Source organism: Rhinolophus sinicus, linkage group LG13 (genome assembly GCF_036562045.2).
Source record: "Rhinolophus sinicus isolate RSC01 linkage group LG13, ASM3656204v1, whole genome shotgun sequence".
Classification (NCBI taxonomy): Eukaryota; Metazoa; Chordata; class Mammalia; order Chiroptera; family Rhinolophidae; genus Rhinolophus; species Rhinolophus sinicus.
In genome coordinates, this window is record NC_133762.1 from 28,221,006 (window position 1) to 28,242,268 (window position 21,263).

General features: G+C 50.5%; 1 protein-coding gene across 4 annotated transcripts in view; it reads left to right on the forward strand.

The window, feature by feature from the left end:
- Positions 1-21,263, forward strand: part of CDH22 (cadherin 22) — a 123,195-nt gene that overhangs the window by 56,684 nt on the left and 45,248 nt on the right. For 3 of the 4 annotated variants that reach the window (XM_074317219.1, XM_074317217.1, XM_074317218.1), the window contains exons 3-4: positions 5,933-6,227; positions 19,195-19,314. In XM_074317219.1, coding sequence (XP_074173320.1) covers positions 5,933-6,227; positions 19,195-19,314 — 415 coding nt within the window. Of the gene's footprint in view, positions 1-3,257; positions 3,410-5,932; positions 6,228-19,194; positions 19,315-21,263 lie in introns of those variants that run through there. The other variant, XM_074317220.1, reaches the window with a different exon arrangement.

Sequence of the window (21,263 nt, forward strand, 5' to 3'; positions counted from 1 at the left end):
CAACCTGACATCCTAATTTCTCACCACAAAGTGTGTGTGTTGGCGGGGAGGAACATGGTCGCTAGCCTACCCTTCACTATAGGATTATGAGCTTGGACTTTTAAAAACCACCTGTCTCCTTTCCAGCGGAGTCGCACGTTTGTACGAGTGGTTGTGTGTACACACCCGTGTGGGCACACACATGCGCACACATGTGCACACACACTCATACAAGGCTCTCTCTCACTCTTAAGGGAGGAAGGACTTCTCCACGGTTTCAGTTAATTCACTGCTTCCTGGTCCCCCGCCCCAGGGAGCCGCTGGGAGCATCTATCCTTGTCGAATTCCGAAGGTAGCTTAGCAACAGCACCATTGCATAGTGAACCCCGGCCCTGACGGTAACCTATTTTACAACCGCCTCCTCCATCACTCACCGCCAGGCTCCTGTCAGCACCCGAAGGAACCGCTGGGCCCCACAGTTGTCACCGAGGCCCCGGAGCAGCAGTTGCTGCTCTCCTCTGCAGTCTGGCTCACCTCTTCCCCTCACCTTCTCATAAGACCCACCCTCAAAGCAACCTCCCCACATTTCCACACAATCTGGGTACTTTGACTAATCCCTTTTCCGAACTGTAATTTCCCCCAAGGCTTCTGTCAGCTGAAAGTGGATTTTGTAGGATTTTTAATTTTTTTTTTAAAAAAGCTAGAATTATGGGGTCAGCACTTATGACCAACTCCTGTGGGCGGCGAGATCTATTTTAGATATACGGCAGGACTAAAGTGGGGAGGAGAGCAGATTTAATTAAGTTGCTAATATTTAAAGAAAATTGATGAACTCCTGGTTTATGAGTAGCACAGGCGTGAACAGACCCCTTATTCTGGGCGAGGCTTTTTATTTGATTTGCTTTCCGTTTAAATCCTGGCCTTGTTTTATTTGCAGAGCTGTACTGTCCGTTTTAATTGTCTTTAATAAGGAAAACGTACCTCTGCTCGCATTTAATTTTGATTTAATTAGAAGGAAGTAATTAATGGCCTCATAAATCCTGTTTTTCAGCCCCCCGGGAGGAGAAGCCCTCTCACTCTCGTGTTTTTCATGTTGTTTATGATCTAGAGCTGGGGCTTGGGGAGGGGCAATCTCCGGGGCTGTCTACACTTGGTGCAGTGGAAAGAACCCAGGATGTGGAGTCAGACAGGCCTCAGGTCTGCTACTTCTTAGCTGTGCAACTTGAGGTGGGATATGGGGCCTCTTTGAGTCTCGGTTTGCCGATATAGACAACAGAGAGAGAAGAATCTCTGATTCACGAGATCATTATATCAATGAGATCACGGTGAAGGGTCCGGAAGTGTGCGCAGTGACTCGCCTTCCTAGTCTAGCTCACGTGTCCCTGGGACTTAACAGAGTGACTGGATCCTCCCGCAGTCCCAGGGGACAGGTGGGGAATTCTAATGACAGCTGGACATTTCATTATTCAATATGTTTGGTGCTGTGCCCTGTGCTGGGTGCTGGGGAGATGGAAACGAAGCCGTCTGCTTAGCCCTCAAGAAGCTCGAAACCTCACCCTTACACAGACACACACATTCAACTTTCCCAGCGCCCGCTGTGTTTTCTCTGTGGGCGTTGTCAGGGCACTAGTGTATGCCAGGCGTGGAGAGTTCACAAAGCGAGTAATCAAAGTTAGTCCATGCCCCTGAGGCCCATGACAGCTGGGGAGACAGATGAGCAGCAATGAGGTGTTATAGCGATGTGCATGGGGCAGGAGGACCGAGCAGGGTGAGGGCTCGTCAGCCAAATGGGAGGGCATCTAAGAGGGCTGCCTGAAGGAGGAAACAAGCTGAGTTTAAAAGTCTCCAAGCAGGTATTGGATGATGTCCCTGTATCTCCAATGGGTCAGGATTTGAGTGACCCTCAAATTCTCCCGAGGCCAGGGTGGGAAAGGGAGAGGCAATGAATCTGCTCTGAGCACCTGCTGTGTACCAGGAACTTCCACATATTATCTTACGAATCCTCGGAATCTATGGGAAAATAATATCAGCCCAATCTACAGATAAGAAAGCTGAGGCTCAGAGAAGGGTTGTCTCTTCCCCAGGGCTGTGCAACAGGTCAGTGACAAGACTGAAGCTGGCGCCCATCCATTCTTGAAGCCAGAGTTTCTCAACTTTCCTGATCTGTGATGTGAAGTCCACTTCAAATGATGAAATAGAGACTCAGATGGAAGAGGCTGCCACCGACTGTGGCCTGCCAAGCGCAGAGCAAAAGACTTGTGTCCAGGCCTCTCCCCCAGCCATGTACCCCCGTGTCTGCCCTGAAGCCCAATCCCTCCTCCTCTGTCTCTCTTCCTTAGCCAGAAACTTCGTAAGCAAACTAACCAGATCTGCAGAGGCTGCAAAGGAACCAATCTGTGCATTGGAGTCAAATAGACCCGGGCCCATTTCAGTCTCTTCACCTAGAAGATGGCGATACATTTACATAGGCCACAAAGTTAAATGTCTGCAGAGGCCTGTAACACATCTCGCACATAGTAGTCACTCAATAAATGAGAGCACCATCCTCCACTCATAGCTGAGAGCCTTGAGAAATGTCCTTCTAAGGTAGAGCCACAGGCACTCCCTCTCCACTCTGGAGTCAGGGCCAATGCAGGTGGGACAGGTGGGGCCGGCAGGGCAGGCAGGCAGGTAGCCCCAGGCCAGCCCACATTCGCAGCTTTTAGCACCTGCCCAGGCCAACCAACTCTGTCTGACTCTGCGGTCCCCAGAGGGTAGCCACTGGGCCCCAGCATGAACTCCATGTCATTCTTCATGGAAAAACATCAATGACATCACCGCTGGGTTCCACTTCCTCCTTCCCACTCCTCACTCAGAAGCGATCCCTGTCGGGGTCTGCAGTAAAATGTCAAGGCTGCAGGGACATGAGGGAGACACAGGAGATAGGAAGGGAAATAAACAATTATTTATAGAGTGTTTAGGTCATTACAAACATGTTCTCGTTTAATCTTCACCACATCTGTGCCAGGTAGCACTCGATCTGATTTCTCAGGTGGGAAAACAGGCTCAGAGAGGTAAAATCAGCACGCCCATGGTCACAACCTTAGTGAGTCATGGGATCAGTAGCTGGCTTCCTGCATGTAGCTTGGTGACAAAGCGAATGACTTTCCCTCTCTGTGCCTCAGTTTTCTCATCTGAGAAATGGGAAGAATAATGAGATTCCATATGGCAGTGATGAAGACTAATAAGACTACAGCTGTTAAACGTCCCACCAAACGGTATCTTCAGACATACCTTGTTTTATGGCACTTTGCTTTATTGCGCTTCACAGATGTTGCATTTTTCACAAATTGAAGGCAACCCCCTCCACCCAGCGCAAAGATTATGACTCGCTTTGTGGCGATACTCGCTTTCTTGCAGCACCTGGAACCCAACTCGCAATGTCTCCGAGGTATGCCTGCATCCCACGCACTGCTCAGAAATGTTTGCTGATGAAATGAGCAAGTGCCAGTTCTGATTGGGAAGTGGGTGGAGGTAGCCTGAGAGGGAACAGGCCCACTTTCTCCTATCACCATGTCCCCTGGGCAGAGGTGGAGGAAAAGCATAAACAGCAAACAGCAGAGACAGGGCCCCTCATCCTCAGCACTGCCAATGATTCAAGGCCGCCGTCCTGAGATAATTTTATTGGGGGCATTAAACTGAGTTATGAGGTTTTTACAATCCAGCCACTTATGAGAAATCTATTAACAGTAACTGGACAGGAAGAAGGCTTCTTGGTGGAGCCCAGAACAGGCATTAATTGGGGCAATCTATAACAGGACGGGGACCCGGAAAGGTTCCACCAGACGCCTCCATTTACTCCCCGCAATTTCTGCTGAGAATCAGCAGACTCGCCAAAAAGAGAGAGACGCCCATTAATCGGCTAATGAAATATGAAAATGTTTATGGGCCATTCAATCTTCCAAATGGCACTTCTATAATCCACCTTTCAGACACAAAGTTCCACCAGCAGAATTTATACCCAGGCTCCTCCCGTGTGGCAGGGGGTGGGCTTTTGTCTCCCTTCATGACGGCTTCATTGGCACCTGTTATTCTGCTGAGTGGGCTGGGGGACACAGTGTCCTAGCCCGAAAGGGGACTTGGGGATTCTCTCATTCACACTCCATCTCTGTGGAAGCTTAGAGAGGAACAGGGACCAGTAAGGTCACCAGCTTCATCAGATACATTTTCTTCTGTTCAGAGCTGCTGCAGAGATTTAAGCATTGGAGGATAACGACTTAGGTGTTACTGTTTGGGAGAACAGTCTGTTTGCTAGTTTCTTGCCCAAGAGATCTCAGTGCAGTGAAAACAGCCTGAGATCTGGAGCCTAACAGCGCCTGGATTAAATCCCAGTTATATATAGCCAACATTTAGTAATAATATAATAATAACGATAGCTACCATTTATTGGACACTTATTATGCCTTGGGCAAGGCTTATTTTCAGCTCATATATACTAGTGTAGTTGTGCCGGTTGTTGAGACAGTGAGATAGCTCCCGGCCTGTGTAAATAGTCCCTCTTCTCTCCCTCGCCCCCAACTCGCTCAGCCTCTGGGACCTCTGAACCTCCGTGATGTGGCAACCACAGGGTTCCTGCCTGACCCGGCAGAGTCCTGCTGGGGTACCACTCCGGGCATAGTGCCCCAGCCATGCTGGCTATTAATATTATAAGTGTAACAGGGTGCCAGGCAGATGCTAAGGGCCTCACGGACTTTCGACTCAATTAGCCCCCCAACACGTCTAGAAAGAAGGTGCTATTATGATCCACAGGTTACAGAGGAGGTGGCTGAGGCCCAGAGAGGTGCAGTGACTTGTGCAAGGACACACAAGGAGTTGATGCTGCAGCCAAGGTCAGGCTGTATTGCCTCTCCTTCCCCTGGCCTCCTCCCAGGAGGCTTGAGGATGGAGGGAGAAAGCCCAGGCTGTAGATCAGGCCAGTTCCTCCCGTGGTCTGACCTTGAGCAAATCATCCCACTTCCCTAATGCTCAGTAGGAAAATGGGAGGTGGGCTGGAGGGGTAGAGGGGAAATCTGTAAACTGAGGACAGCAAAACCTACTCGAGCAGGGTTCGTTGTTTTTTAAAGAACCCTGAACTGGTGAGCATGTAAATTGCTTCGCCCAGCGCCTGGCACATAGCGAATGCTCCTTCAGTTTGCATTCCCTTTGCTCCTCTCTCCCTTCATGCCAAGCCCTGAGGCTGGCTTTCCAGATACTGAGATGAGTAAGATACCAGCCCTGACCTCTGAGAGCTCAGAGCCTAATGAGATTGGAGAGCAGCTTGGAACCCTGTTAGAAATGCAAACTCTGAGGCCCCATCCCAGACCTACTGAGTCAGAATCTGCATTTTAACAAGATCCTCAGGTGATTTGCATGCACATAAGCGTTGAGAAGCACTGGCTAAGGCATCCTACCAGCTGAACATGATAAGGATGGCCTGATGTACTACAAAAATCTTAGAGGGGAATTGGGGGTGGGGATCCAGAAAAGCTTTAGGGAAGAGGTGCATTTGAACTGATCCTTGCGGGCTGAGTAGTTTCAGTCGGCCGAGAGGTAAGGGCAGGGTGCTCAACGCAGGAGCAGATTGATGTGGAGGTGGCTCTGGGCTTCATTGTAAAGGCAGTGGGAGCCATGGAAGAGTTGCAAGCAGGAAAGGACATGTTCAGATCTGCCTTGGAGGCTGCAGAGGGGAAGGTAGATGGCAGGAGCAGGGCTGGGGCAGGGAGAGCCATGGACGGCTGGTGAAGAACTCCGGGCCAGACAGTGAGGCCCAGACTGGGGTGAGGGATGGCTTCCTGGGCCTCAGTGTTTTCACTGAAGAATGGGTGTGTCGAAGAAGAGACAGGCTTAGGAACAGACCCCCACGGGAACTCAAGGGTGGAGGCCGAGAGGAACTTCCTCCCCAACCTCCCCCCTGCCTTCCTCTCTGCCCTTCCAGATCCACTCAGACTCGGACGAGGGTGACGGAGCCATCAAGTACACCATCTCAGGCGAGGGCGCTGGGACCATCTTCCTGATCGACGAGCTGACGGGGGACATCCATGCCATGGAGCGCCTGGACCGTGAGCAGAAAACCTTCTACACATTGCGGGCCCAGGCTCGGGACCGCGCCACCAACCGCCTGCTGGAGCCCGAGTCGGAGTTCATCATCAAGGTGCAGGACATCAACGACAGCGAACCCCGCTTCCTGCATGGCCCCTACATTGGCAGCGTGGCCGAGCTCTCACCCACAGGTGGGCTGAGGGCTCCAGGGTCGGGCTGGGGCGAGGGTGAGGGCGAAGGGGAGTTGCCGGGTTCTGAGTGGGAGCCTGCTGTGGGGGGAGGAGCTGATCTTCTGGGAGGGGACGGACACACAGGAACTGCTGCCCCAGGGCAGAGGGTACAGACATGGGCGCAGGTTCCCACACAGGCCCGTGCCTCGTCCTGGTCACAGCTGCACCAGGACAGAAGCACACATGTGACCTCAGGCACATACACGGACACCGTCCCCATGGGAACACGCGTCTACATGTGACACAGAGACACACTTGAACATGGTCGTACGTGCACACAGCGTCACACATACAGGCCCAGCCCGACATACCGGCTCAGCCATCCACCTGCACGCAGCCCCATGCAGGCACAGCTTCATGCGCAGGCAGCATCTGGGACAGTCACACACACACAGGCACAGCCCTTAGCCACTCCCCACACAGACGCAGGCACGACTGACCATGGGCACACTTACAGCCAAAAGCAACCAGAGGGGGAGATGGCTGAGACAAGGCCCCCGTACCACAGGACACAGCCTCACACCCAACATAGCCATGTATCTCCTCACACAGATGGAGCTCACGCACAGACACAACCATCTATATAGACACGCAAAAACCACACCAGACATTACCATCCTGGGGCAGAACTCCCCCAGAATGTAGCCACAGACAGGCCTGGGCACAGCCAGGTGCAACATTCAGACAGCTTCATTCACTGCCACAGGAAGCCCCAAAACACCCAGACCCAGCCACCCGAGGACACATGCTCACGAGATGGCTGAGCCCCCAGACACAGACTTGGTAGCATATACCTGGGCCTGGCTGCAAACACTGAGGAGCACTGGGCACAACTTGGGCACCTGTGGAAACACCCATCTGCATACACATTGAAACATCCATCTGCAAGAAGACCTCAGACATGGCCACACTCAGAAACTCACATTTCCCCAGCAGGGGACACAGATGCTAAAGGTTGGATGAATCTGCCCTCTCCCTCTGTGGGGCCCACTTAGCCTGGGGCTCTGGGTAGAAGCTGGAGTTGTGGGGTGAGAGACAGAGCCAGCAGCTGCCATCTCCTTCTCCACTATGTTAACCTAAGTGCCCGCAAGCCAGGCTGGACAGGGAGCAGTGACCCTACGTCCCAGACCATGTCCCACTGCTGACACACTGTGGCCAAGGGCTCAGTGCTACCTCTCTCTGGGTCTTCCAGCTCTATGGCTGTGTATCACAGGCCAGGGGTATTTGGGTTCTGGGGGGAAGGCACAGTCAGCCCCAGATTAGGCTAAATTTGGCAGATTGGCGGGTAATAAGCAGGCAGCCAGTAATGGAAGAGGAGGAAGTAGACCAGAGAAAATGGTGGGCACAAAGGGATGGTGGGAGAACGGGAAACGATGAGGGTGTGAATGTGGGTACCGGCTGGTGTGTGTGCGCTCACACACCTCCACGTCTATACCTAGTGTGCATATGCATTTGCCTACTATGTGCAGACGTGAATACGCGTGGCTGCCACATGTGACATACTATGTGTCATACTATGTGTCATACATGCATACATGTGACATACTACGTGTCTATTTGAGTGCATTCATTCATTCATTTAACAAATATGTATGAGGACCTACTATGTGCTGGGCACTGGGGCCACAGCAATGAAAAGGCAGCTAAGTCTCCCTCCTCTCATGGAGGGTACACTCTGGCTGAGGAAGACAGGCAGTAAGCAAGGAAACAGATACATCAGTCTGGGAAGCCTTCTCTGAGATGACGTTGAAGCAGAGACCTGAAGGATGTAAGGGCATGAGCTCTGGGGGAAGAGTGTTCCAGGCACAGAACGTGCGAAGGCCTCAAGGAGAAGAGGCATGGCACCCAGATTGTGCAGCCATGTAGGTCATAGTCAGGGCTTTGCCTTTTGTGCTGAGCAAACTGGGAAGCCAGTAAAGGGGCTTGTGCAGAAGAGTGACACGATCTGACTTAGTTTTAATAAGATCCCCTGGTTGTTCTGTGAAAATTAGGTGGGGGGGGGGCAAGGGCAGAAGCAGGTTGCCCATTGAGGAGTATATTGCAGTTACCTCGACAGGAAATGGTGGTGGCATGGAACAAGGTGGTACCAGTAAGAGTATTGAAAAGAGGTCGACTTTTGGATATATTTTGAAAGTAGGGCTGAAAGCATTTGCTAATGGATTGGATGTGGGGTGTGAGAGAAAGAAAATTCAAGCATGACCACTGAGATTCTGACCTGGGCAATTAAATAGATGGAATTTCCATTTACTGAGATGGGAGGAACAGAGTTGGGGGAATGGAGGGAAACCAAGAGTTTGGTTTCAGATGTGCTAAGTTGGAAGTACTCACTAGGCAACCAAGTGGAGATCTTGAAAAAGGCAGTGTCGTGCACAGGTTTAGTGGAGAGGTCTGGGCTGGAGAGATAAATTTGGAAGTTATCAGTAGCAAAGACCCCTGGACTTTCAGAGACCAGTGAGTACTTAGAAATCAATTTTGCAAATGGGGGAAACTGAGGTTCAAAGAGGCGTCCAAGGTGACGCAGTAAGTCAGAGGTAGCACAAGCCCTTGACTTCCCAGGTCCAACAGCCCCGACTCCTGGACTCAAATTCTAGCCTAAGAAGATGTGGCCCTGACCTGCACATTTCCACATGGAAAAAGCCAGAAAGAAGGCTGAAGAAGGAAGCAGGAGCCATAGCGAAAGACCCTGAGAGAAGCACGGAGCCTGGGAAAGGCTTAGGCAAGGAAGTGACGTGGGCACACTTGCAGTTTAGACAGCTCCCTCTGCTGCAGTGTGGAGAGTGGGTGGGGGTGTGGGGGCTCCAGAGAGAGGTGCTGCTGCACGTCCACCAGCGTGGCCTGTTCATCACCACTTCACTGTCACTTAGACTCTGAGAGGTGGCAGGACTGATGGTAGCACCCCCATTGAACAGATGGGCACACTGAGTCTCGGAGAGGAGAAAACGCACCCACAGTCACATAGCAAGTCAGTGACCGAGCAAGTGGCTGTCTTGGCTCTCAGATTGTTGGAGTGGCAAGGATCCTTGTATCATATGTGGGGAAACAGACCAAGAGAAGAGCAAAGCCTGGTTCAAGGTGACCCAGAAAGTAGGAAGCAGAGCCAGCCCCTAGCTTCATGAGTACCAGCCTAAGGAACCCCAGCCCTACCTCACCTCCCTCTCCTAGCCCACTCACTCTGACATTCCATTCAGGAAAAACTCAGGCAGAGGGACTCAACTCAGACAAGTCAGAGAACCCAGGAGGGGGAGGGAGGAAGCAGAAATTAAATTAGTTTATTTCATTTGAGCAACTTTTTGAAGGGGAAGCAAATTCAATACCAGGGTGCTTGTGGAGACTCCAGGCGGCTTTGAAAATCAGTCACAATTACTGAGCCTCCTGATCTGGGCTGAAGGGGGTGGGCCGACAAGCGAGCAGCATTGGGTCTGGGCAACCTCGGAGATCAGAGGGAGCAGAGACGCAGCTTGGGACATGAAAGGCAGCAGCGCTGGCAGATTAAACCACGCACAGCTTAAAAGGAAAGGGAAGTGGGGGCGTGGGGGGGGCCTCGGATGAGCCACACTTCTGAGGAGGGGCTCACCAGCGTAGCTGAGCCTCATGCAGGAGGCAGGTCCTGCAGCTCATAACCAGGAGGCCTGGTTCCCCTCATGACCTTGGGCAAGTCCCTTGCCCCTTTCTGGGCCCCAAGTTCCCTTCTGAGCATTGTGGGCCGGGGGGGGGGGGGTTCATTCATTTGATTTCAACAGAGATTTATTGAGTGCCTACTGTGTGCCAGGCGCTGTTCCAGGCATTGTTCCAGGCATTCTTGGATAGAGCAGGGAGAGACAGGAAAGAAATAAGTAAGCCAATATACACATATATATGCCCTGTGGTGTAAGGGCTGTGAAGAGTAAGGGGATTGGGAATTATATTGGGGCATGCTACTTTAGATAGAGGAGTCAGGGAAGGCCTTACTTTTTATAAGAGGAACCGAGGGAATGAGCCAAGGAGCTATGTGAAACAGTGGTTTTCATACTTTATTGCATATCTACATTACCTGGAGGGCTTGTTAAAACACAGATGGCTGCCTCCTCCCCCCAGAGTTTCTGATTCAGTTGATCTGGGCTATTAGAAGTATTTGCATTTTTAACAAATTCCAAGGTGATGCTGTAGCTGCTGGTTCAGGGACCACCCTTGGTGGACCACTAAGCCGGAGGAAGAATGTTCCAGGCAGAAGGAACAGCACGTGCAAAGGTCCTGCAGCATAGTGAATTTGTCGTGTTAGAGGAACAGCAAGAAGGTCAGTGTGGGTGAAGAAAGGAATAAGCGAGGAGAAGAGTGTCCAGTGAAACCGGAAGAGGTACTGGAGGCAGGATCACTTAGGACTTTGTAGCCACGGAAAAGTTTTTGGTTCTACTCTGAGTGAGATAGGGAGTAGAGGAATGACATGAGCCAACTTATGTTTTAAAAGGATGACTCTTGGCCACCGTGTTGAAAATAGACTGTAGAGGGTGGGACATGGTTGGAATTAGGGAGATCGGTGAGGAAGCAACTGCAATCGTGCAGGCGAGAGGTGATGGTGATTTGGACCAGTGTACTTGGTAAGAAGGTATGGGATTATGGATGTATACTGAAAGTAGAGCCAAAAAGGTTTGTAGAGGATTGAATGTTGGGAGTGAGGGAGAGATGAGACAAAGTTGACGCTGAAGTTTTTGGCCTGAGTTACTGGATGGATGCAGCTGCCTTGCTGAATGGGGAACGCTCCAGGAAGAGCAAGTTTGCAGCCCAAAATTAAGAATTCATTATGAGACATGTTAAGATTGAGAGGTCTACTAGAAATCCAAGTGGAGTTGTCAAGGGGACAGTTGAATCTCAGAGTCTGAAGGTCAAGATCAAGATCAAGATTAGAGATACAATTCTAGAACACCAACAGAGAGGGAATTTAAAGCTCGAGGCTAAACAAAATCAACAAGGGAGTAAGTTTTAATAGAGAAGAGTTGGACTAAATAATCTTTTGATGTAGGGGAGGCTAGACCCCTTCTCTAGGGTGTCACAATCTGACCCATGGACAGCAAGAGGATTTCATAGGGCTCCTGTGCCCAGTTCAGCTCCACTTACTAATTAATGACGACTATGTATAAGACAATATACTTGGCACTGTTGAGGATACAGAAATGAGAAGTTCAATCCAACACACATCTATTAGCCACTACTTTATTCTGGGCACTGCAGGGGATGTAAAGATAAGTAATTGAATTAAATCCACAAATGTTTGTTAGCACCCATTATAAACAAGGCCTCCGGTACACTTGGCTCTGTAGGGGTTGCAAAGATGAGTCACCCAACCTTGCAAACATTTATTAGCACCTACTTTATATACCGGGGGAGCCAAAACAATGTATACGTATGACTTTTATTCATCTTTTGTTATCAGTATATATTGAGTCTTACAGTTTTAGTACAGTTTTTTCCTTTCTTAACATGTGTGTCCATTTTTTGGCATCATCTGTATAGCCCCAAGGGGATTAAAAATAAGCAGTTGTTTTAGTTTGATTAACACATATTCATACCTACTATGTGTAGGGCACTTTGCTCCGTGTGTGAGGATGCAAAGATGACCAAGACACAGCTCCCGACCTCAAAGTGGTGGCAGATCAGTTTCATCAACTCTAATCAATTGATAGTGACTGTAGGGCTGTGTTGAGAAGGAGTCTGAGTTCTCATTCAGGCTCGGCAGAAAAGAATGCCACAATCGATTGGTGATGTCTGCTGTGAGCAAAGGAAAGAGAATGTGGAAGGATTGGCATTGCTGGGCCATGGGATTGGAGCTCAACAAACTGGAAATGGGCAGGGGCCCTGCCATAGCCACTTTCCAATGTATTCCAGTTCCTGTGTGAGCAGCATATTTAGTAGATGGAAAAAGACTGCTTTGTAGTACAGTTTGCACTTCTTGGGATATTCACTAAATAATAGCTATCAGCAAACACTGCTTTCACAGAGCTATTTCCCTTTATTCTCATGATCATGGAGAATAAGCAAGGCAGGTATTACTGTCCTCATTTTACCAACGAGGAAATAAATGCAGAGAGAGGTAAAGTAACTTGCCTGAGATTCCAGAGCAAGAGCTAGAGCCAGACCCAGACCCAGAAGCTCAGATGCTTGCCTTGGCATATATGGCAAATAGTCACAACTATTTATTTAGCTTGCACAAAATTTTACAGCTTGCAGAGCACTTTCACATCCCTAATCTCAATTCATCCTCCCAGGAATTCTCTTGGGTTATGTTGACACTTCCCATTTTACAGCTGAGGAAACTGAGGCTCAAGAGGGGAAGAGAAATAAAACTGGGAGAGCACACTATCTGATGGCTAAACCCAGTGCTGGGATGACAGTGGCAGAGAGGAAAGGAGGAAGGCGGGAGGCAGTGTGTTTCCCCGAGGGTCTCATTTGGGGAGGGGAGCCTCTGATTGTCCCATCTACAGCTGGAGAGAGTGTAGCTCAGCAGCCCTCAGGCCCAAGCCAGGAATCAATCGCTGGCCTCTGCAGAAACAACTTCTAAAGATGTTTTTAATTAAAGTCCAGGAAGATCTATATGTGCAATATCTACTTGCCTAGCAACAGCACTGGCTCTTCCACCCAGGATGGGGGGAACGGGACAGGGGTTTCTGGGGGGAGAGGTGGCAGAGAGGCACAGAAACCCTGGCCCTCAGGAGCACCCCTTGGCCCAGGTAATCTGGACAGGGAGGAGTGTACCCGTGTCTTTCTTTGTCTTTTCCATCAACAAATCACTCGACAAATATACGCAACCTCTCGATGCCAGGCCCTGTGCCCACATGGGAGGGGATACAAAGGGGACAAAGCCATCAGCCTGCCCTCAAGGATCTAGCAGGTAGTAGGTAGTCTGTAAATGTTGGGTGACTGACTAGAATGGAATTATAAGCAAAAAAATGTTTGCTGTCTGCAACTGGCAGAGGGATGTCGCTGGCCCAAACAAGGTGACCAGACTACTGAATGTGCTCCGTGTAAATATGAAGAGGCGGAGGAGTGTGTGGGTTGCGATTTGGGATGGCAGGAGAGTCTTCTCTCTCAGGGGGATAGATGAGATCCCCCCACACACTCCAGGGTGTCCTGCATGTGTGAGTCCAGGGCTGGGTCCCAAGAAAAGAGTAAGAGTGAGGGGAGGGTATTCCAGAGTTCCCTGGAGACTGTGGAGAAATGTGTTTGTGACATCGGGGGGCTTGACCCTGCGGGGCCAAAATCGCCTTTCTTCTCCTTGCCCCCACTCCAGCTCCCCCCACTCTCCTACTTCATATGTATGTCCACCTGTCTCTGTTTCCATAGAACTCCACTTTCCAACTTCATCTGTTTTTCTACCTCTTTCTGTCCCACTTTCTCTCTGTCTCCGTGTATTTCTGCCTCTCCAGCCCTCATCGCTCCGTCCCTGTTCTAATTTCTCCCCATGTGTCTGGTATGTGTTCCCACTTTCTCTCCGTCCATCCCTGAATCTCTGTCCCTCTGTCTCTCTGTCTCTGACCCACTTTCTTGCCCCATCTGTCTGTCACTTGTCGCTGGGCCTGCCTCCCCCCCACCCCCGCCTCCTATGACGTCCCCTTCCTGTGCAGCCACTTTCCTGCATCTCTTGTGTATCATCCATCTACATTAGGCCGCCCTGGCTGGGCAGCAGAAGTGGGTCGAGGCCAACCCAGTGAGCTTATTATAAGTGATGGTCGAAGAGGGAGTTGGGGGTGCGGTGAGGGGTGAGTTTGAGAAGGGGCTTGTTTCCTGTGTAATCTGAGCCCTCCCGGGGCCTCAGACGAGTGGTTTTTAATTTTTAATAGAAAGCATTCTGCATAGTTCTGGCAGCAGCAGGGGGTGGGACTCATTTTTTATAAATGTTTGAGAAGCTAAATGTGAGCTGAGGGTTTCCCAGGCCCAGCAGGGCAGCCCAGAGAGGAAGGGAAGAGGCAGGATGATAATAATTATACACATCTTCATAATAATGACACTTGGTCACTTTGCTTGAGGACTCTGTTCTTTTCCAAAGTGCTTCCTCTCTTCCATCTCATGAAGGCGTCTCCCTCGCCCAGTAAGGTAGGAAGGATAAAGCAGCATTGCACAGAAGGGGAACTGAGGCCCAGTCAGGTCAGACAGCGTTCCCACAGCCACACAGAGAGCCGAAGACAGGGCTGAAAGGAGAATTTATGTCTTCTAGCCCTGAGCAACACTCCTCACAGCACCATCTCCTCCCTGAGCCAACTGGGGCTTCTCTTGGGGGTTCTGGAGCCCAAGTTTGGGTCTCATTTGGACCCCACAGATAGCGAAGGTTAAGGAACAAGACAGGAAAGAATTCTGACCTGGGAACCTGGACATGGGTTCCAATTCAAGCCGTGTCAGAACCACCCAGGTAAAACAAAGATGAGGGGTGGGCAAGGCCCCCTCCCCTGATGCTGGTGCCCAGGGATCTCCTACTCAAGGCCACAGACATGGCCCCAGAGCTCGTCCGACCACGCCGAGAGAGGAAAAGGGAATAACTCCTACTAAACACCTACTTCATGCCCAGCTTCACCAGCCACTGAAATTCATCATCTCTGATCCTCATAGTATCTCTGAGAGGCAGAATGGGCTCCTCCAAATTTCAGGTGAGGAAACAGATCAAACAGGAGAAAAGAACTTGACTGAGGTACAGAGTGAAGAAGTAGTTGGATTTGAACCTAGGACTCTGGTCCCAAAGCCCACCCAGTCTATAGGGAAAGGTGAGGGGCATCTCCTCTCAGGAGTGTCCACCTCCTCTTGCTGATTTTGCCTAAGAGGAGCACTGCTGACTTGGTGGCATGTGTCATCCTTGCTGCTTCCTTCTGGGTATCAGTCTTAACACAGGCACAGTGTGTCCCAGAGGGTGACATACTGGCTATATAGCCCTGGGTTTGAATCTTTCCCTATCACTTACTAGTGATGTAACCTTGGGAAAGTACCTGAGCCTCTTGGTGATTCAGTATCCTCATCAGTTCAATCAGTGGTTGGGTCCAGGGCGTCAGTTCTTAGCCTGGGATGCACATCGGAATCGCTGTGGGAGCATTTTAAAATACACTTGGCTGTGCTCCACCCCAGGAGAGTCCTGTTGAATTGGTCTGGGATGGGGCTCCGCATTCGTTTTATTTTATAGCTCCTAAGGGATTCTCGTGTGCAGCCAGGCTGAGAACCACTGGTTTCTGTGCTCTCCAAGGACCAGCCTTTCCATATCTAATAGTGCACATGGAACGCCAGGCTCTTAGATCCTGTTTGCCCAAGGACCAGTTGGGCAACCCTACCTATCCCTGGATTTTAGGCTCTTCACCCCAGGTAGCAGCAGGGCTGGCTGGCAGCAGCGTGGACAGTGGGCAGCGCATCCCTGCTTCTGGAAGTCTGGGCTGGAGCCAGCTGATGGGGAGGGAGAATCCTAAGCACAACTCACAGCTCCTTGCCAATCGCCTCCTCTTCCCTCTCTCTCCTTTCTCTGACTCTTCCCTCTCTTACTTTCTGTCTACTTCTACTCCTTTTGACCCCCCTCACCTTCTCCTACCTCGTAAGGTAGGATATACATGCGTTTTGACAACAGATCGACCTGGGTTTGAATCCTGCATGTCCTATTTCCTGGCCAGGTGAATTTAGCCAGGCATTGTCCTCGGTTCTGAACGTGGAAATCGATTTGAGTGCTCACAACAATCCTGCGAGTTTGGTAGTATTATCACCCTCATTTCACAAATGAGGAAATTAAGGCACAAAGCGTTTAATTACTTAACTTCACTCAGTCTCCATTTCCACATCTGTACAGTGAAAAGCTTAATAAACCTTACTTCAAGGCTTTATTATATAAATTCCATAAGATAATATACATAAAGGGCTTATGATACCTAGCACAAAGGAGTCATTCAATACACAGACTTTATCTTTATCATTGAACAACGATATATAATAATGGTTTTATTATTATTCATTATTCATTCACATTTTCACTCTTCACTATGCATACCAGTTTCCTCATCTGTAAAATGGGAATGATGGAGGATTGTACTGGAGTTATCTCGTAGCAGCTCACAAGAGCCAAATATTGGTTTTCAGGAGTTTTGTGAGCCTCTTGATATCACATTGGTAGCTTGAAATTGGCCATCGTGGGCATATTTGCACCATAGAAACCAGCAAACCCTATAAAGCAGAGCATTCCTCTCTGCCCCTCCACCCCCGTGAGCCGATGGTAAACATTTACCAGCACACCACTACAGCATATTGTAGAGATGGCGTGAGGGCTGAAGGAGAGAATGGGCATGGTGGGGCATTATAAAATGCAAATTGCTGAACCTAGCGGGGGGTCACCTCAAGGTGGTGCCCCAGCAGCCACAAATCTGGAACCCTTCTGTCTGTCAATTCTGGGGAGCTTCTGAAAATGGTGGAAGGGGGTATGGGTCTGGAGAACCAGTTGTGAATCTGACCCTTCACCATCCCCACATGTAGGCATTAGCTGTAATGGCTGCAATAAAGAATCCCAGATTGGGGAAATGATTCCATCATCCCCGCGGGAGTCCCTGGGATGCAGCCAGGGAGAGAGAGAGTTCAGCCATGTCCCTGGGGAGTCACTCAGCCTGGCATTGTACCTTGCCCAGAGGGTGGAGGGAACATGCAGAAGGAAGTGTCAGAGAGACCCTCTTTCATAACAGTTACAACGACCACTGTTTATTGAGCACCCACCACGAGCCTGATGCTTTATATGTCTTCTCCCATTTCAGGATGTCTGTTAGGGAGGCATGATTGTGCCATTGTATGCTGGCATGCAGTGCCTCCTGATTCCAAAACAACAACCTGCATTTATTGACTTCTTAACATGGGCCAGACACTAGCCTCGGTGCTGAAAAATGGAAATCTATTTGAATTCTCAAACCGAGCCCAAGAGTTTGGTAGTACCATCACCCTCATTTCACAAATGAAAAAATTGAGGGACAAAGGATTCTGTGACATGCCGGAGGTCAAACTGCTAATAAGTGGCAGAGTCATCACTGACTGTGATCCAGTCCATCCGGCCACCGTGCCCGGAGACACACTGTTCCTGTGCTGACTCTGATGCCCAGGACTTTGGCCTCAGAGAGTCCTGGGTTCAAACCCCACCACTTCCTCACTCTGTGCCCTCAGTCAAGGCTTTTCTGCTGTTTCACCTGTTTCCTCACGTGTAATTTGGAGGGGCCCATTCTGTCTCTCCGAGATGCTATGAGGATCACAAATGATGAATTGAAGTGGCTGGTGAAGCCAGGCATGTAATAGGTGCTCAATAGTTGATTCCTTTCTCCTCTCTCTCTATAATGGGTGGAGGCACCTGGGATCACGCCCTAGGCCCTGATAGGAGACCCCTTGGCACCAAGCATCAAGAGGCTTGCCCGAATCTCTTTCCCAGCTTCTCCTGGCAATTCTGACATGATTGACATAGAGCTGGAGCCACCAAAGAGAGAGGCGCATTGCAGGGCCGGTTTAGGAGGCTTGGGAGGGGAGGGGGGACGTGAGAGGGAAATGAGAAATGCAAAAGAGTGAAAAATAAATACATGTGTCTGTCTGAAATGATGGAGGGCCCCAGGCTGGAGGCGGGAGAGGTGGGCGGCAGGCTGGGCTTAGAATTGCTGCAGTAGCACTTCCAGAACGTCACTCATTAGCTAGGTGGGGAACTGGCCTCACCCTCCCAGTATGCTGCCCTGCTGGCCCAGAGAGCCCAACGCAGTCCTGGGAGCGCCCCACCCAGAACCTCGGCAGGCCTGAGCCCTATCTCCTCACACACAGGGCTCTCAAAAGAGAGCAACTCCTTGAAGTGAGGTCTGAGTCTTATCCCCCTTGGGTTCTATTCTAAGGCTCCAAGACTCCCTCTTGGGTCTTTCACCTCACCCCTCCTTTCTGAGAAGGTTCAGACAGACCAGATGGCTTTCCTGCCCCGCCCCGTTCAACCCCTCCCCCACCCTAACCTTCACCCCCACCCTGTCCAGCCTCACGTCCCAAGCCCTGCTTTCGTCAAATTGAACATGATGTCAAATTAGAGCCATCTCTGGGACAGGCCAAGAGAAGCTCCCAGTTTAATGAGGCAGCGTCGAAAATCAATAACTTAATTGCTGCTGTTTGATGGACTTTTATCCAATTTATACTCTCCCCAGCAGCCTACGTGCAGAGCATGAGAAGTTGTGTGTGTGTGTGTGTGTGTGTGTGTGTGTGTGTGTGTGTGTGTGTGGGGGCGGGGACTGTGGGCAGGGGGCGGGAGGGGCAATGAGGGCACCAGGGCCCACAGCCAAGTACTTCCCAAAGGGAAAGCTGGCACTCCCATTCTTCATGGACCAAGACACTGGCCTCTGAGCCCCAATGAATTGGGGCTCCCCTCCTCGTCCACACAATGGCAGCACGGGATGAGGGAGGTAAGGGGGTGAGGGGTGTAGGGAGGAAGGAGGCAGGATTCCTTTGAGAAACCCAGAGGGGCTGAGGTGGGTAGAAAGACCCCTGTTTGGGGAGTCAGGTGCCTGATTTCCAGTCCTAGCTCTAACTCTGACTGTGACCATGGCCACCACTCACTCTGAGAGAGGCGGCTCTGAGCCCCTTTTGCACTGGGAGTTCAGAATGCATTCCCTCATGAACCAAGGACTAGGATTTTCCCCGTTTTGCTGAGGAGGAAACTGAGGTGCAGAGAGGCTGCTTTCAGCCGCCAGTCCTACAGCTGGGAACCACGGAGGAGACATTTGAATCCAGCTCTGACTCCGTGGTCATGCGGCCACTAGGACTGCCCCAGATCAGGAAGCGGGTTGAGACTCGGTGTGGGGATGGGGACAGTGAGCGGACTGGCTTCAGTGACCTCCAGCCTGAGTCTTCTCTCCCAGCTTCCTTGGGGGAGGGGAGAGGTGGGGAGGACCAGCTCAGGGGCCCCAGGTGACCCCTGTATTGCTTGGTCCCCCGGGCCCAGGCACATCGGTGATGCAGGTGATGGCTTCGGATGCGGATGACCCCACGTACGGCAGCAGCGCCCGGCTGGTGTACAGCGTGCTGGATGGAGAGCACCACTTCACCGTGGACCCCAAGACTGGTGAGGAGAGGGGCCGGGACAAAGGGACGGGGCCGGGGGCGGAGCCAGAGAAGTGATGCAAGAGGCGGGGTCGGAGTGGGCGAGCCGAGGACCACAGCAAGAGGTCTGCTCTCAGCCTTCTAACCCAACAGCGCTGAGAGTAGGACAGAGGACACGTCTTGCCAGCTTCAGGAGACCCCAGGGTCGCAGAGAGGGAGGGGCAGCCAGGCAAGAGAGAACTGAGGAACAGAAAAGAATGGGGGGTGGGAGGGGGCGGGTCACCTGCAAGACAGGCAGAAAAACAAAGGCAAGAGGCGATCACTAAGGGCGTCCTGAAAGGCCTTCACAGATTTTAATGTAGCGCCCCCTTGTCCTTGGAGCTAAACTGAGGCAGACAGATGTGCAGCCCTTATAGGGTCGGTCATAAGTGTAATTTGGGGAGAGGGGGATGGCGGCTGGTGAAGGGCACCTTCATATCAGTTGTGAAAGCTCTGTGCAAAGGGCAGTTGGTAAGGATCTGACAGAAAGACAGAGACTGTCAAGGAAGAATGGCTTCGTTGCTTATTTGCCCTCCCCCAACACCACTAAACAAGGGTGCAGCACCCCCACCCTCCATGCCCCCCTTCACTCCTAGTTTAGAAACCGGTTACATCTCTGAGGGGCCTCGTGAGAGTGGCAGGAAGGACAGAAGGAGACTGAAGCTCGGAACAGTGACGTGGCTCACTCGAGGTCGCACAGCTGGGAATGGCTGCCAATTCCAACTGTGGTGCTTTCACTGTCCCTGGGTTAAGAGGGGACAAATGCCATCATGGGGCTCACAGTCAGGTGGGGGTAGGGGGGCAGGCATCTGCATGGGCAATTAAGATGCAAGGTTCTTGGAGGTTGTAGCAGCATCTCCGAAGGATAAGGTGTTGGCCAGACAGAGATTCAGAGAAGGGCATTCCAGGCAGAGGGCATGCATGGTGCAGGCAGAACTGAGAGAAAGAGAGCAGCCTGAGGCATGAGGGGAATTGTAAGCACCTCAGGATGGGGGAAGCCGGGGTGTGGAGAGGTAATGCGGAGAGGCTGGCGGGGGTGCCTGATTGTGCAGAATGTGGGTTTTATTCTCGGGCAAAGGGGGAGGGAGGGGTATTTGATGGATTTGCATTTGGGGTTTTTGTTTGTATGTTTGTTTGGTTTGGTTTGGCAGAGGGGGGTGAGGAGTCCAGTCTACGAGCAGTTATCATTGTATTTTCTTACACATAACATCTTCAGCATTTTTTTCTCCTTGCAGAACTAAGACATTTTAGAGAACATTTGAACATTAAAGAAATATATATATATAATATTTTAAAGCGCTTCCTACCCCCTCCCCAGTAATTACAGCCCCAAAGGTAGTCACTTGGTGTATATATCTTACAAGAGCTTGGATTCATTCACTTGAAAACTACTAAGTTATTTTTAAATCGAAAATATATTTCAAGGTTCAAAATTCAAAAAGTCCAAATGGGTGTTTAGTGGAAGTCTTTACCCCTTCCAGTCCCCCAGTCACCAGTCTGTGTCTCCAAGGCAACCAATGTAATTTTCTTGTGTATCTTTCCAGAGCTATTCTATACATGTACAAGAAAATAGGTACATGGATTTGTTTCCCTTTTTTTTTTTTTACCCAAATGGTAGCTATAAAACACTGTATACCGTGCTTGCCTTTTTTGCTTACCAATACATCTGAAGATTATTCCATATCAGTACATAAAGAGCTTTCTCATTCTTTTATTTAACAGATGTTGTGGCTACACAAACATTTGTTTCACCAGTCCCCTATTGATGGACACTTATGGTCTTTCCAATCTTTTGCTACAACGAACAATGCTACAGTGAATAACCTCGTACATATATCATTTTGTGTGCGTGTGAGTATATCTGCAGGATAATTTTCGGGAAGTGGAAAGCTAGGTCAAAGAGCACGTGCATTTATTTGGAATCTGGGTAGA